At 37.2% G+C, this 15486-nt stretch overlaps 1 protein-coding gene across 2 annotated transcripts in view; it reads right to left on the bottom strand.

The window, feature by feature from the left end:
- Window positions 1-15486, bottom strand: part of zyx (zyxin) — a 31351-nt gene that overhangs the window by 7857 nt on the left and 8008 nt on the right. For both annotated transcript variants that reach the window (XM_007249802.4, XM_007249803.4), the window contains exons 2-3: window positions 7301-7532; window positions 3444-3700 (exon numbers count right to left, since the gene is read on the bottom strand). In XM_007249802.4, coding sequence (XP_007249864.3) covers window positions 3444-3700; window positions 7301-7526 — 483 coding nt within the window. In that variant the 5' untranslated portion in view covers window positions 7527-7532. The remainder of the gene's footprint in view (window positions 1-3443; window positions 3701-7300; window positions 7533-15486) is intronic.

Below are 15486 nucleotides of genomic sequence, written 5' to 3'. Positions count from 1 at the left end.
GCAACACCTGATTTTAAAATGGCATGGCATTAAAGATTTTTGTAAATATTAAGCATGCTTTCAGTTTCGAAATAACAAAAAAGGAAAAGGAGCAAAGCAAAAGTTTGGACACCCTCAATGAGACGTGGATCACAGCATGTAAACGCTTTTTGTAGCTGCTTAGTTTGTGCCTATTTATATGGTCTATAGACATTTTTCAAACTTTCATGTTAGTTGATGCGGAAGCATAAATAGTAGTGTTAAATGATTTGCAGCTGTGTTCTAGTGCACCAGCAGTAACAAGTTATTAAAGCCTGAGACCTTGGTTAATTAGTATTCGCTCTGATGCCGTCCGGCAGAAGACACAGGAGCATCCGAGCCTCCACTACTAGACTCTGCAACAGCTTCATCCACCAGGCAGTCAGACTTCTCAACGCACAGAGACAGAACTGAACCCCACCCCACCCACCACTCACCCAACACACTCACCCAACACACTCACACAAAACTGAACTGAACACCCCACCCCCCCTTTACACACACAAAGAACTGAACTTCACCCACACACACACACACACTCAGCACACAGAGACTGAAATGTCTTTATTCCTATCAGCAATATTTGCTGCACTCTTAAAAACTATAAACTCTACCTTAGTAACTGCTGTGATTATATATGTTCTATATGTTACAGTATGTCACACATCTCTGCACCTTATCCTCACTAAACAATCTGTTATACTGTATCGGTACTGCACTGTCCTGTCTTTAAATTGTCTCGTCTTTTGTATTTATTGTTATTTAGTGTTATAATTTTATAATTTTATGTTGCACTGTCGTCACTCCTGCACTTTATGTTGTCTATTGCTTGTTGTTCTATGTTGCACCATGGTTCCGGAGGAACGTAATTTCATTACACTGTGTACCTGTACTCAGATGTAATGACAATAAAAGCCTCTTGACTTATTGACTTGACTTGAAAACCATATTAATGTAGAGTAGAGCACTAGCAATAGCAATGTTTTCAGATTCCATGGTTCTGACTGTGTTACATATTTACCATAATGATTAACATAAACAAAACAGTTGAAACATATGGTATTTTTGTATTATATGACAGTTTTCCTTAAAAAAACTATCACAATATTGAAATCATAATCATAATGGCTGTATACATACTGTATCACCTGTGTTTTGCCAATACTGTACATTAGACCAGCTTTAATTCATGGGTATTTTAAGCTCTCCCTCCCTCAAGTGACCAAATGTAACATATTAAATAAAGCAATCATGTTTAATGCCTGTATAAAAATCCTTTGTAATCAATGATTCCCTGAGGTCTGCAATTCATACCTCACCAGATGCTGGATGCCTTTCCTACATGCTCAGACAGGTCTGTAATGCAGCCAATTTCAGTTCCTGCTTAGTTCAGGGGCTTTTTTAGCCGTGGTCTTGTTTTGAGTAAGTGTAATGCATGCTGAATGTGATTCAGATCAGATGACTGACTTGGCAAGTCAAGCACATTCCACTTTTTCGGCCCTGAAAATCTCTGCATTTGCTTTAGTTTGGAGGTATTGTGAAGCTCCGCCTAATGGCACGGTTGGATCAGAGCAGTTAGGATGGTTATGTTAAATCTAAAAGAAGTTAACCTTATAGTGTCTGTAATTAGTACTAATTCATTTGTCTTTGTTTTGTGACCTGGCTACAGTAAATTATGCTGATGCCATAATTTTCTTCTTCACATTCTTTAAACCAACACTCTCCTTTATCCAGGATTTTGTCCTTGGAGTCCTACACTTACCAGTACTTTATACCTTGTAATCCCAGGTTATGAAATATATATATTTTTTATTGTTGCTTTTTGTAGCTGCTTAGTTTGTGCCTATTTATATGGTCTATAGACATTTTTCAAACTTTCATGTTAGTTGATGCGGAAGCATAAATAGCAGTGTTAAATAATTTGCGGCTGTGTTCTAATCAGCACCAGCAGTAACTGTTATTAAAGCCTGAGACCATATTAGTGTAGAGTAGAGCACTAGCAATGGCAATGTTTTCAGATTCCATGGTTCTGACTGCGTTAAATATTTACCATAATGATTAACATAAACAAAACAGTTTAAACATATGGTATTTTTGTATTCTATGACAGTTTTCCTTAAACAACTATCACAATATTGAAATCATAATCATAATGGCTGTATACATACTGTATCACCAGTGTTTTGCCAATATTGTACGTTAGACCAGCTTTAATTCATGGGTATTTGAAGCTCTCCCTCCCTTAAGTGACCAAAGTGATTTTATAAGTGATTAATGATGCTCTAATATGCACATGGCCTTTAATCAACTAAGCATGTTTCAAGTTGCAGGCTGCCTACAATGGGAAGATTGTAGATAAAAGGGTGACAATTTCGATAAAATTAGCACCAAGATCCACAGTTTGTTGCCACCTGTCACTCAACTAGAAGGCCTGGAGAAAAGGTGTAGTTGCAATTCCGTACAAAGCTAGATCAACTTCCCTTTGGTCTTTAATGTGGACACTTTGACATCCCAACACTACATTAATTAGGTTGTGCAAATAGTAGCCCTTCCATTTCTGAACTCGTACTCTGATGTGCTATTCCAACACGACAATGCTTGTTTAGAACACTCCATCCCCACTGCAAAATCTGCAGGAAATGTGATAATGTTTAAAGCTGCATGTGATGGATTAATTCAGGACACCATTAGGAACCTCTACAACACGTGCAGCACAGCATGCCATGTTGCATTACACATGTATTACATAATACTTCTATATATGACCCATATCAGTCATTTTTAATAATTTCTTGCTCCTGGTAAGTTTTATCTTACTTCAGAACAGCACTACAACCTGACATTTCCTTTTAAATGCATCAATGTTTAGATGATGAGTGAATAATTTCAGATTTAAATATGCTAGATTTTTTTTTTTTTACAGACAGTTTTGTATTATGTATTACAACAACACAGGATAATCAGTGGCTTAGTCAAGACAATCCATTAAGGCCTACCATCCGGAGCCCATTACAACAATACCGGACACCTTAAATTACTTCTTAAACTGCTAAGACTAATGTGTAGCCAAGATAACTTAATATACTTCAAGCCTCTTTACAAAACTAACATGATTAAGGCATAATAGAGATCTAGCAATCAAATCACACTGGTAACTGTATACTTATTCAATGTCCTATTTATATGTAAGGAGTCCATTAGTTAATTCTTTTATTACATAAGTCATATGTTTGTGCATGTTTGAGGGTTCACAAAATCCTAGTTATGCCACTGAGGATGAAGTCAGATGGAAACTTAAAAATAGCAAAGCTTGTAAATGCATTCATGTACTGTGTAAACGTTCAGATCAAGTTGTAGCATGGTAGAATGGTGCTACAATGGTCACACATTGTGTGACCATTTCGAGTCCATGTGCCACTTCTTACCTGATAGGTGGTGCCTGTGCCAGGCCCGGGGAGTGGAGGTGCAGGAGGGGGAGGGGGAGGGGGTGGAGGTGGAGCAGGACAGGTATTTGAGGCGACAAAGCTGATCTCTTCTGGAGGTGCTGGAAGCGGCAAATCATCTGCAACTGGGGGAGGGGCAGGAAATGTAGGAGGAGGGGCATCAGGTGCAGGGGGTGTGGTCTGGCATTCTGGGGGAGGTGCAGGCAGATCGTCCAGTGGCGGAGGAGGGGGTGGAAAGTCTGGTCAGGGGAAGTGAGTTGAATTAAAGTCATGCCAATCACAAAAACAAAGAAATAATTTACATACAATAGATTGTCTTATTTATATTTAGCTCTTAACACCAATAATAATAACATTAACAACAATAATACATACAAAATAAATAATAACAAATCAGAATAATATATGCACAGATACATGCAATACATCACTTGAGCTGAAGTTAAAGGCAGAATGTACTGTTCAGTACTGATACTTTCCAAACTATGCAGTTGACAGCATATCTCAGGAAACAGACCAATGCTTAGCAGCCATCAACACTTTTAATGAATAACACTGAAACTAAATTCACACCCAATGCCTCCTTACTACAGCAGTTGAGTAAAAAATGAGGTTTACTCATGCTGACAGAGACATGTTTCTCAAAAATCATCAATTGACCATTTAAACCATTATATTAGGTCCATAGTTAACAGTATGTGCAATGATTCCAGAAGTGCAGTGTCTGAAAGATATGCAACTCTATACTTAAGCACAAACACACAAGAGGGACTGTGGCCTCATACCTATGACCGAAGCACAGCAGTGCCAATATTACACGTTATAGCAAGAACCTAGCAAGAGCGCATCATTATGATTATACCACAGTTCCATTATCGGTGTTTATTAAATGATATTGCGTTATAGGGGATGAGAATATTCGACCTGTTTGGTTAAAAAAACTCAAAAATAGCGTCATTGCTGCGCGGTTTGGCTTGTAAGCGCTGAATCGTTGCTAGGTTACCTATATATAAAGGAGTAATACACGGAGAGCTTTGGTTACAGTGCATTACCGGCTAATAATGAGGTCACCCATAAAGGGCCTCTCAGACAATCACATTGCAGGGTCAGAACTAACTGTGGTAGAACTGATTTTAAATATGCGTGCCCAAGTAGCTGCCCTTATATTCAGTTACATCACTAAGACTTTGGGCTGGGAGGTAAATTAAATTACTTTAATTAATCGCATTACTGTTTTAATGAGATTTTCAAATTGGGATAATTGTACATCTTTACATATAGAAGCTGTAGAGTGAATCTCAGTAGATAGACATTTGTTTCTGTCATAAAAAAACAAAAAAAAAACTGTTTTTATGTTGCAGTGATTTTCATATTTTACCTTTTCCCTAATATTTAACTGAAAGACAAGGAGGTTTTGTTGGCACCGTGTTTAATAAAAAAAAAAGCTGCATGTAATGTTGAAATTAAATGTAAAGAAAATAATAGCTTGTGCATCACTTGCTGCATTTGTTTGTTCACAAATAAAAAAAATGAAGATGTTATGTAAGAACTAAAAATCATAATCAAGAATCGCTCATATATTTGAAGAATATCAAGATTTTTTTTGCAATATTGCTGAGCCTGCTCTGACTTTCCAAAAGACATGGCATAGCAGTATGTGACTTGATCTTGACTAAAGTGCTACGGCAATGGGTTCAACTTAGTGTTGTTCTTAATGCTCCAGATAAACAAAAGGTTTGCTGACAAGTATGTGAAAAATGTTTCCCGCATAGCAGTGGTGTGTGCACATACAGGGCGATTATAATCAAGTATGTTTCCACAGATTACACCCTAATGTATATGCATGTATATCTCTGCAAATGGTGTATACTGTAACTTGTATGGTGGATTTGTAATTTTGCTTAAAAATGCCAATAACGGTGAAACATATCAGCTTAGCTCTTTGAGAAGCGGATTCTAGTGGGTTAACCAGCCTCAAAAAGGCTGTAGAGCAAGTTTATCTAATCTGGCTCATCCATGCATCTGTTGTCTCATGATTCATGATATACTGACAGAGCCAGACGGATTTTCTGGTGAGCTAATGTTTGCATGACCTGACAGGTCTGTTCTTAAAAAACATCCTTTAATTTCAGCACACTAAACCTACTTAACACAAGCCTGTCATAATTATTATGTTATTAACGTATTGTAAAATAAAGGACATAGGCGCAGTAATTTATGTTGACCTCAATATTGCCTGTTGGGTTTAGAGAGAAAGAGGAGTGAGAGAAGCTTATTATCGTGAATAAACCAATATTAGGGGTGTGCCCCATCATATTGTACCTAATATATTGTGACAGTAATACTATGATTAAAATGATTAATATTGTGATCGTGGATAAGCATTCGGTTTTGAAACCAGTATATAATTAACGGGTATTTAGGTTTGCAGTTTATATGCATTAAATGAAATATTCTGAACTGTAGTATTTTGTAAATTTTTTATGCTTTATAACATGATGTCTATGTAACAGTATATATTTTGTATCTTTATTATTACTTTATTCACTATTAGACTGGCACTGCTGATTACGAAAGAGGTTTACAGATTTTTTTTCTGCTGAAAGTATGATACCTTCATATATAAAACTTAAAAATATGAAAACCATGAAATTAACTAAACATGTTTCAGGGTTTTAATATCACTACAAATATTGTTATTGCAAAATTCATCCCAACATTCTGTGATATTATTATAGAGTTATATCACCCCTAGCCAGTATGAAGAATTGGCTGTGATTTTACAGTGCTTTTTTATATGCCAATAAATATTTTTATGTAGATATATGTTATATGCCAATAAATATCTAAATATTGTTAATAATTCAACATTTATTGCTCTTTAAAAGTATTGTAAGGTGTCCAGAGTGGTCCAGCCACTAAGGCACTGCCACCATGATCCTATAATAGTTGGTATGGTTAGAATCTTGGATCAAGCTGCTTGCCATCAGCAGCCGGAGTCAGAGAGAGAGCACTCTCCACAATCACACCTAGTGTGATTCTGGCTGGCACAGTGGACTGTTAGCTGATGTATCAGAGCTGGGGAGCTTCGCTTTCCTCTGAGCAGAGGAGGGATGTGCTAGCCTACACTTTCCTAGTGTTTTGGCATTACTAGTGAAAAGTGGAATTCATATAAATAGGGATTAGGTCTTAGGAATTGAAGAGAAAATGTGATCAATTTAAAAAACAAAATGAAAGTGTTAATTATATTGTGTCAGTTTAGTATTACTTTATCAGTGACATACAATTTATTATAAAAATGTCTTAAAATGACGAAGATATATTTTATTGCAATTATTTCTCAAACAATTTCTTATTATATATCCCAACATGCCTACTCACCTTTTTCTCTTAGATAAGGACAAACTTAGGAAGATTTTGTACAGTCATTTATTTTTCAATGTTAATGTAAAGACAGACAAGGTCACAGAACATGGGCCGATTTTAACCACAGTACTGATAACAATCAACCTTCTTCCTCAATTCTTTCTCTTAAAGCACTTCACACTGCTTTGCACATAAGGGAGGGGTCAACAATGCTTCTACCGCAAGTGCCTCACTTCCTCACAACCGTTCCTCACCAACACGTGGTTGTGTTCAGCTTGGATGTGAAAGTGTCTGTCACTGACTTGCTAAACTAGACACTAGTCAACCTACATGAAGATCTTAAAAAACTGGTCATATCCTGTTCTCACCCAAACCAAGAACCTACTTCTCGATAGGCAAACATAAGTGTGATAGTATGCATTTAGAACACAAACACAGTTCTCTATTATGAATAAAAAAAAAAAAGGTCTTACCATCAATGGACGAAGGGGGCGGCGGCATCTCTCCCACCCGACCAATCACACCTGTGCTTGCAATTGATGACGAGAAGGCTGGAGGCTGTGACTGGTTAGGTCCTTTGGGCTTTGGAGGCGCTACCGAGGCAAACTTTTTTGGTTGATTGTAGAAGGAAGGGGTCGAGACATTGAAAGATAGGGAGGAGGTGACCACAAAGGGCTTACCACCATTGGAGTTCTCCATCTTGATCTATAAAGGGAAAAAAAGGAAAAAAGCTAATTAAATTACTTCCTGGCTAAAACATGATTACTACAGGTTTATATGCCCAGATCCTAAAACTCAAAGGATAAAATATTTTCAGAGATACAGCATTAGTTAAAGATATAGCACTGAATGCTAGGTAAAGTTAACCTTAATGTCAGACTCTCAGCGTTGCTCGGCCGAGCAACTGAAAAAAATGTTATCAATGCCACGGTGAGAGCGGCTGCAGGGTGGGCAGCCTCTGCTCGCCTGCGGCATTGATAACATTTCTTTTGGCCTTAGTTTCATAAGCAGCATGCATTTACACTTCGGAGAGACCATTAGTATTTCACAAAGAACAAGAAAAAGTGGATTTTAGAGGAAGAATACCTTTAGTTCAGTATGTAAGGGTAGCTTATTTTACATTTTTACTGAAGCAAACAATAGTAATAACTTGGTTTATGATTATAATACATACATATATATATATTCTGAAGTAGTCCTTCTATATTTTGTATAAATACGTTTTGGAAAAATGGCATCAATAAGAAAAGATTCAGTTTGCAGCTTTCACTGTTATAGCAGAGCAACTAACCCTGGCTGTTATCAGGTGAGTTTAATCAGATGCAAAACTGCAGGAATCCGTCCCTTCAGGATGGAAAGATAGAAGGAATTTTCAAACCTCTTCCTTTAAATGTATAATTGCTTGGGGTTAACATCAGCCTGTGCAAAGTTCATTATTACAAACTCCGGCACTTGGATAAAGATAAATGTTTTAGTGATTTTTTTTTATTATATGTTTGTGACTTACTAAACCCATACTGCTCAATGCTGAAATAGGAAGAGTCAGTATTTATTTACTGATCCATGTGGTTTTATCACAATGTAAACTTACAGAGAGACTAGACACCCTAATATACCTTTTTAATTTTACTTAAACTAACAAAAAATAATAGAAAATAGCTGTAATCAATAAATTTTAAAGTAACACAGCCAGTGCCAATTGTAGTAGCATGGTCAGCTTTGTTTGATTCTTTCCTGGCATACAATAAATATGCAAGCAAGTATCAGTTTGAAATATTGTCCAAATTGGCTGATGCCAGTGTTTCAAAAGAAAGCAGTTATTGGCTGTAACCGATATAATTCTGATATAACCGTGCATCCCTACAAACTATTTTAGTAGGTACATAACATTTTTTTCAAGACACCGAGTTGTCAGAATGCAAAAACATAAGAAATCATAGCAAACAGGTCTATTATGTAAAATAGCTACAGTAGCTGGTTTTCTATGAAAAGGAAAATGCACTTAAAAAAAAAACACACAATTTGACAAAAAAATAAAATAAAATAAAAAAACATATATGTATTTTAAGTAGGATGAGCTGGATTTTTTTTTTTAAATAAACAATGATGCACGTGTCCCAAGCATGCCCTGTAATTCGATGTGCTGTGTCATTAGTCATTCTTACTGCTTGACAAGTGTTAATGCCAAACATTTCTCCTCCACCACTTGTGTCCAGCTAGCTTGTATAAAGCAATGGCAATTCTCTTATCAGTTGGCACAGGTGGCCATTGACTGTGTGGTGGCAGAAATTTCAGCCCTTGTTAGGTGGGTCCTACTCATCCTACCTGGTCTCTCTAAATTGTAAAAACACCATAGCAAAAAGAGACAAATGAGAGTAAAGATTAGGGCTGCACAATATTGTAAAAAATTGACAATGCAAACTTTCTTTTTTGAGAGGATATATATCGCGATATTAAACAATGCAGGGCCCATGACGTCACCAGCCCCACGCCCACCCATGCGCTGTCTCATGTCTGGACCGATCAAGACCTTAGTCAGCGCTGAGCACTGAAAACCCGAGGACTAAGCAAAACAACAGTAATCGGCCCTTTAATCAGGCTTTTAAATGGTTTTTACAAAGGTAAATAAGAGTGTTTTCAGGGACTACAAGCGTGAATTTAGTTGTAACTGGAAATATCTGCACTGCAAAACTGTGCCGGACTTGGGCACAGCTTTCGACAGGTGCGTTTACAAGCACGTGCCCAACTATCTGGATAAAAGTCATGCGGATACCTCATGTATATTCCTGCCCTCTCCCCCTCACGCTTCTCAGGCAGCAGCAGCCTGTCACTCACACAGACACAGAGACAACGCTGTGTATCTACTTCTACTTCTTGTGTTGTCTTTGCAACATGACGTGTTTGATTTAATTGCCTTAAGTGAGATTGTTCGTACAGCGATGTGACTATTGCGCATGCGCACATTGCGATAACTATGCTCAAACGATAGATCATACAAACCTAGTAAAGATGCTTCTGCTAAAAGTTAAGAGTTTTTGCTTGTTTTAATGTAGCTCTTAAAATCACACTAGCTTATGTCATCCCAAGTTTCTCTGCGTGACTGTTATGGATAGAAATGTGACTTACTGCACATTTTTCTGCTGACATTTGTAAATGTGCATAACATTTGTGCAAAGTTTGGATGGAAACTTGGCTATTATCTGCATTGTTTGAACACCAAGCCCACAATCACGTAATCACCTCATCAGCCAAATTACATAACTAATGCCACAGCAATCCTTTTACAGGACATAAATTATTCTGCTGGCTTGCTACATTCGCTTTATGTAGGATATATGGATAACAGTAAAAGTATTTCTTTAAAAGAGTTGCTAAAACAAGAGAGCACTTTATAAGGGCACCTTCCTCACAGCTGTATTCGTTTTTCTCTCTTTCCACTGGATGCAAACAAATAGGCATACTCGAGAGTTAGTCATTTAGTCTTAAATGTTTGGAAACTTCCTGCTTTCTAAATGATTTCCCTCTGTGAGTCATCCAAAGGCACATTTCTCTAAATCAAAAAAAGAACACTGAAACGAAGCCGACAGAAACATACAATTCAATTGTAACTTTTCTAAACAAACAACCACAATGTCCATTACAGAAATACCTTTTCAAAAGCTCTCTCTTTACTAACAAGACCATGATGTGTATCTAACGATAGAGCTCTGCGCTGTGCTTGCCTACATAATGTGATCGAGCCCATGGGTTCTACAACGCTTTAGAACACTGCAGTCATACCTTGTGAGATGTGTGCTTATCACATCTGTCCCAGTAAAGGTTTATGTGGATTTAACATGTACGTGATATGCTTTAGCTCTGCCCACGTGTCAAAAGGATCTCAAATATTTACCTTAACAGTTAGTTAATACCTTAAGTACACTGCTTCACTTCACCTCAACTTTTCCAAAAGCTCTAAAATGGTCATAAGGTTCATAGGTCTGTCTATGAGAAAGTACCATACAATACTGTTAATATTGCAATATATTGTTTTGCAATACTGTATCTATTTTCAAAAACACTATATTAAATGTTAAGACTGGTTTATTTTTTGTTATACCACAGTTAATTCTGACCCTGCAATGTGATTGGCTGAGAGGCGTTATATGAGCTGGTAATGCACTGTAGCTTAAGCTTTTCATGTATTACTCCGCCACACAGCACAGCTACAAACAGAGCAGCAACGGAACTATTTTAACTAGCGGAGAGTTTCTAACCAAACAGACCGTATTGTCGTGTCCTCCTCCTTATTTTTGGATATAATGAAGCTCACTAGAGTGGCAGCAAATAAGCAAAGAGCTTTACAGATCCCACTTTATATTAAGTGTATCTAAATAACTGTAGTTATACATTAACCATTCTTGTACTAACTGTGTAACTACTGGTAAAGTACATGTAAATGCATGTGTGTTAACGTGGACTTTAAGGGTTTTTTTATTTAACATAGTGTGTTTTTCACATGTAATAGTGTGGGAAAATGTTTCGTAAACATTAAAAAATTAGAAGTGTATAGTTATATAACCTGTACTGTAATTAATCTGTAACAACGCATACTTTACTGGTAGTTAATAAACGGTTATTACATGATTGTTAATGTGTAACTATACAGTTACACAGACAGTAGAAAGACACTCATCACTGGTAAAATGTATTTCTGCACCTATGTAGTGAAAGGAAAATCATTTAAATGATTTACAGGCTGCAGCAACAGATTGTGATGTTCGCTTAAACTACTAGCCATTCAAGTAAACAAAAAAATATATAAGGGCTGAATAACAATATTGTGTAACGCATCATGCAACATTTCCTAAACTTCCTATGAAAAATATTTCCAGAATTCACCCTCACAGTATAACTAGCAAATATAATAAAGCAGTTCTACGGTGGAAAATCTTAACATTATACTGTAAACATGTGACAGTATGCAAACATAGTAAATGACATCTGCACAGTTACAACACCAAAATGACCAAACAACCAGCAACATGTACTCAAGTACGTTTGTCATGCGCCACAGTCCACAGCACCTCCCTCTCTTTAGTAGGTTATGCAACCTTATAGACAAAAGCTGTGTTCCAAAGGCTAGGCTGCAGTTGATGTACGATGAATTTCTGTGCTGCTATATATCTATCTATGTGCATACCATATGTAAATATATATGTAAGTTGATTTTATGAACAAAACTATCCTTTAAAGCTCTTGGTGTCTCACAGTTCTCTGTGAACATAAAACCTAAATGTCAGGCAAAAACAGCATCACAAAAATGATAGTAAACATAGTTCCTGAAATATTTCATTTAAAATTGTTATTTATTATTATACCTTTGTTTACTTATAAAATGAAAAATTATTGATTTAATTCAATAATAATGCATTTGACTTCTATATTAAGAAGTATAACGGCTACTGGGAGGACTCCCAAGGCCCTTTCTCACTGCCTCAATTTTTTAAAGTTTTAAAAATGAATGTTTATATATTAAAACTCCTTTTCACACTGAATGCAAAACTGACAGACTGCAATGTTATGGTCTTGGAAGTGTTAAAAAACAGGCTGACCAATCAGAGCTGAGGTCCATTCAGCAGCAGAGCTCTGATATCTTGTCTGTGGACCAAACAAAAAAGCCTAAAGGCAGCTTCAAAAGACAATAGGTTATACTCTGATCAACATGCAGACTATAAATCTGAGCGGTTTAAAGAAATTATATTCTACAGCATATCTAAAAGAAAAAATCTTATAATACAAAAAAATTACAATGAAAAAACATTTTGTGACAGACCTAAGGTAAATTCTTTTGGTGGAAACTGTTTAATAACAGCTCCTTTGACTGACAAATTCCAGACTCCGCCACGGCTTTCTCTCGAACACCTTTCAAGTTGCAGCATGAGCAAGACCACAAGTTTCCAATAGTATTCCTGACATGCTGATGTTATCAGAGCAAGAGGCAGAATTCTACCCCGTAAAAGCTCAGCTTAATAAGAATATCAGCCTAAGGTTGATTTAGGACGACATTCAAGTGCAGAGATTACTTTTTATGTAAGCGCACGTAAGTACTTTTCAAAATACTTGCTTTAATCTGAGGAACCATCTTCTCCTTCCTGCCCCTTGAAGGAGCTCTCAACAAGCCATATGGAAGTGCAGAGTCATACTGTGTGAGGAGAGAAAGGTCCAGGGTGTAGGTTTATTTTTGCCAGCTGATAACCACAGATTCAGCGCACTGCAACAAACAGCCTCACACACACAGAACAACTGCTTCACCTCTTTTCCTACAGTTTGGAAGAGATGTTAAATAATGCAAAGATAAATGCTTCGATGAAATATTCACACAGGCCAGCCAGAGAGAGGTGTACCACTTCTATAATGAATAGTGGACTTCTAGGGAAGCTTCACAGGTACATTTATATATAAAATTATTTTTTTTCTTTTTCTTAAACCCAAAGTTTCTTTTTATTTTAGTCTTTTTTCCAATTCAGATCCAGTAACTACACCTCCCCCAAAACGCGGCCCCACCAATGCTGAGAGGGTGAAGGTGAGAGTGTACTTTCTCTGAATCACATGAAGCCAGCCAAGCGCATCTTTTGGACCTGCTGCTAACGAAACAACATCTGTTACGTCAGTTAACACATGGTCACACTGACTAACATCACGCTGAATGATGGGAGAGGAGGAGGCATCTTTGCCAACTAAAGAGTGTGAGTGCAACAGTGCTAATAAAACTCTCAACCATGGATAGCTGAGGCATCAACGAGTGATCTCCTGAAAACAACACTTTAATGTCTGTGCCACTCAGGAGCAGGATATATAAAATAGATAGATCAATAAAAGTGATCATTACAGCATTTTCTTCCTTTATTTTATTGTACAGTGAGTTGTTGTGTTTGTCTAATCAAATAAAAGCACACACACACAAAAAAAGATGTTGCCAAAAGTCATGGGACAGAAAGTAGAATCATGCCCCATAGTTTTTCTTGTTTATTTGATAATTAATTAATTCATTCATTTATTCATTCATTTTCTTTTCAGTTCAGGGAGAAGGCTTGTCCAGAGCTTACCTGGAACAATTGGATGCAGGACAGATCCCCAAACCTCTGGATCTGTGCACACACAGCATATGCTGCAGTGCTAGGCTTGAAAATCAAAAAATATTTATGTACTAAATCATTAACACAATCCTTTCAAATGTGCTACTGGTCAAATAATATTTTACCCTTCAAATATGGCACCTTTCAGTGTCTGGCTTTTAGCTAGGGCAAGGGCAACTTGTCAATAGAATCTACATCATCAATTATGGAAAAACATTGATTTGTTAAACAAGCATTGACAAATGTAGCCATGCCTGCTGAAAACAGAGGCTGCATTACAACACAGACACTACCACAGTAAACAGTTAAATACAGTGCACCACTATTAGATGCGCATTCATTAATATTGTGAATACAGAAGTACAGAAGTGTGTGGTTTGGTTTTCTATGGGTAAACAAGATGTCACATGTAATGTGTCACTAATGAACTAATGAAAATGATTGTTCCTAAAAACGCTGCTAACACTTACTGTGAGGGTGGAGTCACTCTACTCCCAAACTCTCCCTTCTGAAAGCAATTCTGAAGAGTTTAATGAAAAGGAACCAAGACCAAAGCATCTTCAGAATGATTCATAGGCCTATAATAACAGTGCTGCACTGCTTACATGCTGCATTCATTCTTTCACAGAGCAAATCAATCCAGCATCAGATAAATACAGGGTTAAGTTTCTTTACTCACAATGAAACAACAAGGATTACCACAGTTCTTACACTGTTCCCTTCAGCTAAACATCGCTGTGCACAGTGAAAAAGTGAAGTGCAAGTCCTCTCCCCACTGCTCTGTTGCTCCGGTGCTCAAACAGCGCAAACTGAAAACAGCTTCTCCATATGTATCTGTGATCTCTGGATACGTTGTGTTTCATTAGCATGAGTTACTAACCTATGACTCATACACACTATATTAACAATTTGTTCTTGGGTCAGGTTCAAATATAGTCCAACATACGTGACCAATTTAGATTAAATGGAAAGAATACTTATTACAGATGCCCGCCGCCCCCTCGGCCTTCCCCCCAATCAACTCGATGGTCTCTGGTCAGTCTCAAAACACTGGACGCATTTGCAAATCGCTGTAGGCAGAAGTTCAGCGTATCTTTCATTTCTCATTTTATTTCATGCCACATGTGCATGAATGTATGAATAATAAAAAAAAAAAAACATTGAACAGTCAGTTTAACTGAGTTAAAGGAATGCTACATTTTATGTGTGTAATAATGAAGAGAGGGAATGAGATAAGTTGAAGTGCTGTGTGTGTGTGTGTGTGTGCTGAAGGAGAAACAGCTGCAATGTAAAGGTTCCAAAAGGCTTTTCCTAGCTCAGTCCCTCGCTCGCCTGCGTTTCATCATTCCTCCAGAACAGCTGTGAGAGCACTATGAGCAGAGCCTTATTTCTTCCATAAAAGTACTCCGTGCCCACTGCTACGCTGCTCGTTAAAAATACATATGCCTCTAGTTGTTAGTCTGAGACCCATCGATTTATTATTGTTTCGTGATTCAGATCAGCACTGAAGTGGGTGGCAGTCACAGTACAAAACACTGCAC

Source organism: Astyanax mexicanus, chromosome 6 (assembly GCF_023375975.1).
Source record: "Astyanax mexicanus isolate ESR-SI-001 chromosome 6, AstMex3_surface, whole genome shotgun sequence".
Classification (NCBI taxonomy): Eukaryota; Metazoa; Chordata; class Actinopteri; order Characiformes; family Acestrorhamphidae; genus Astyanax; species Astyanax mexicanus.
The sequence above is the reverse complement of the archived record's forward strand: the minus strand, read 5'-3'. Positions and strand labels throughout refer to the sequence as shown.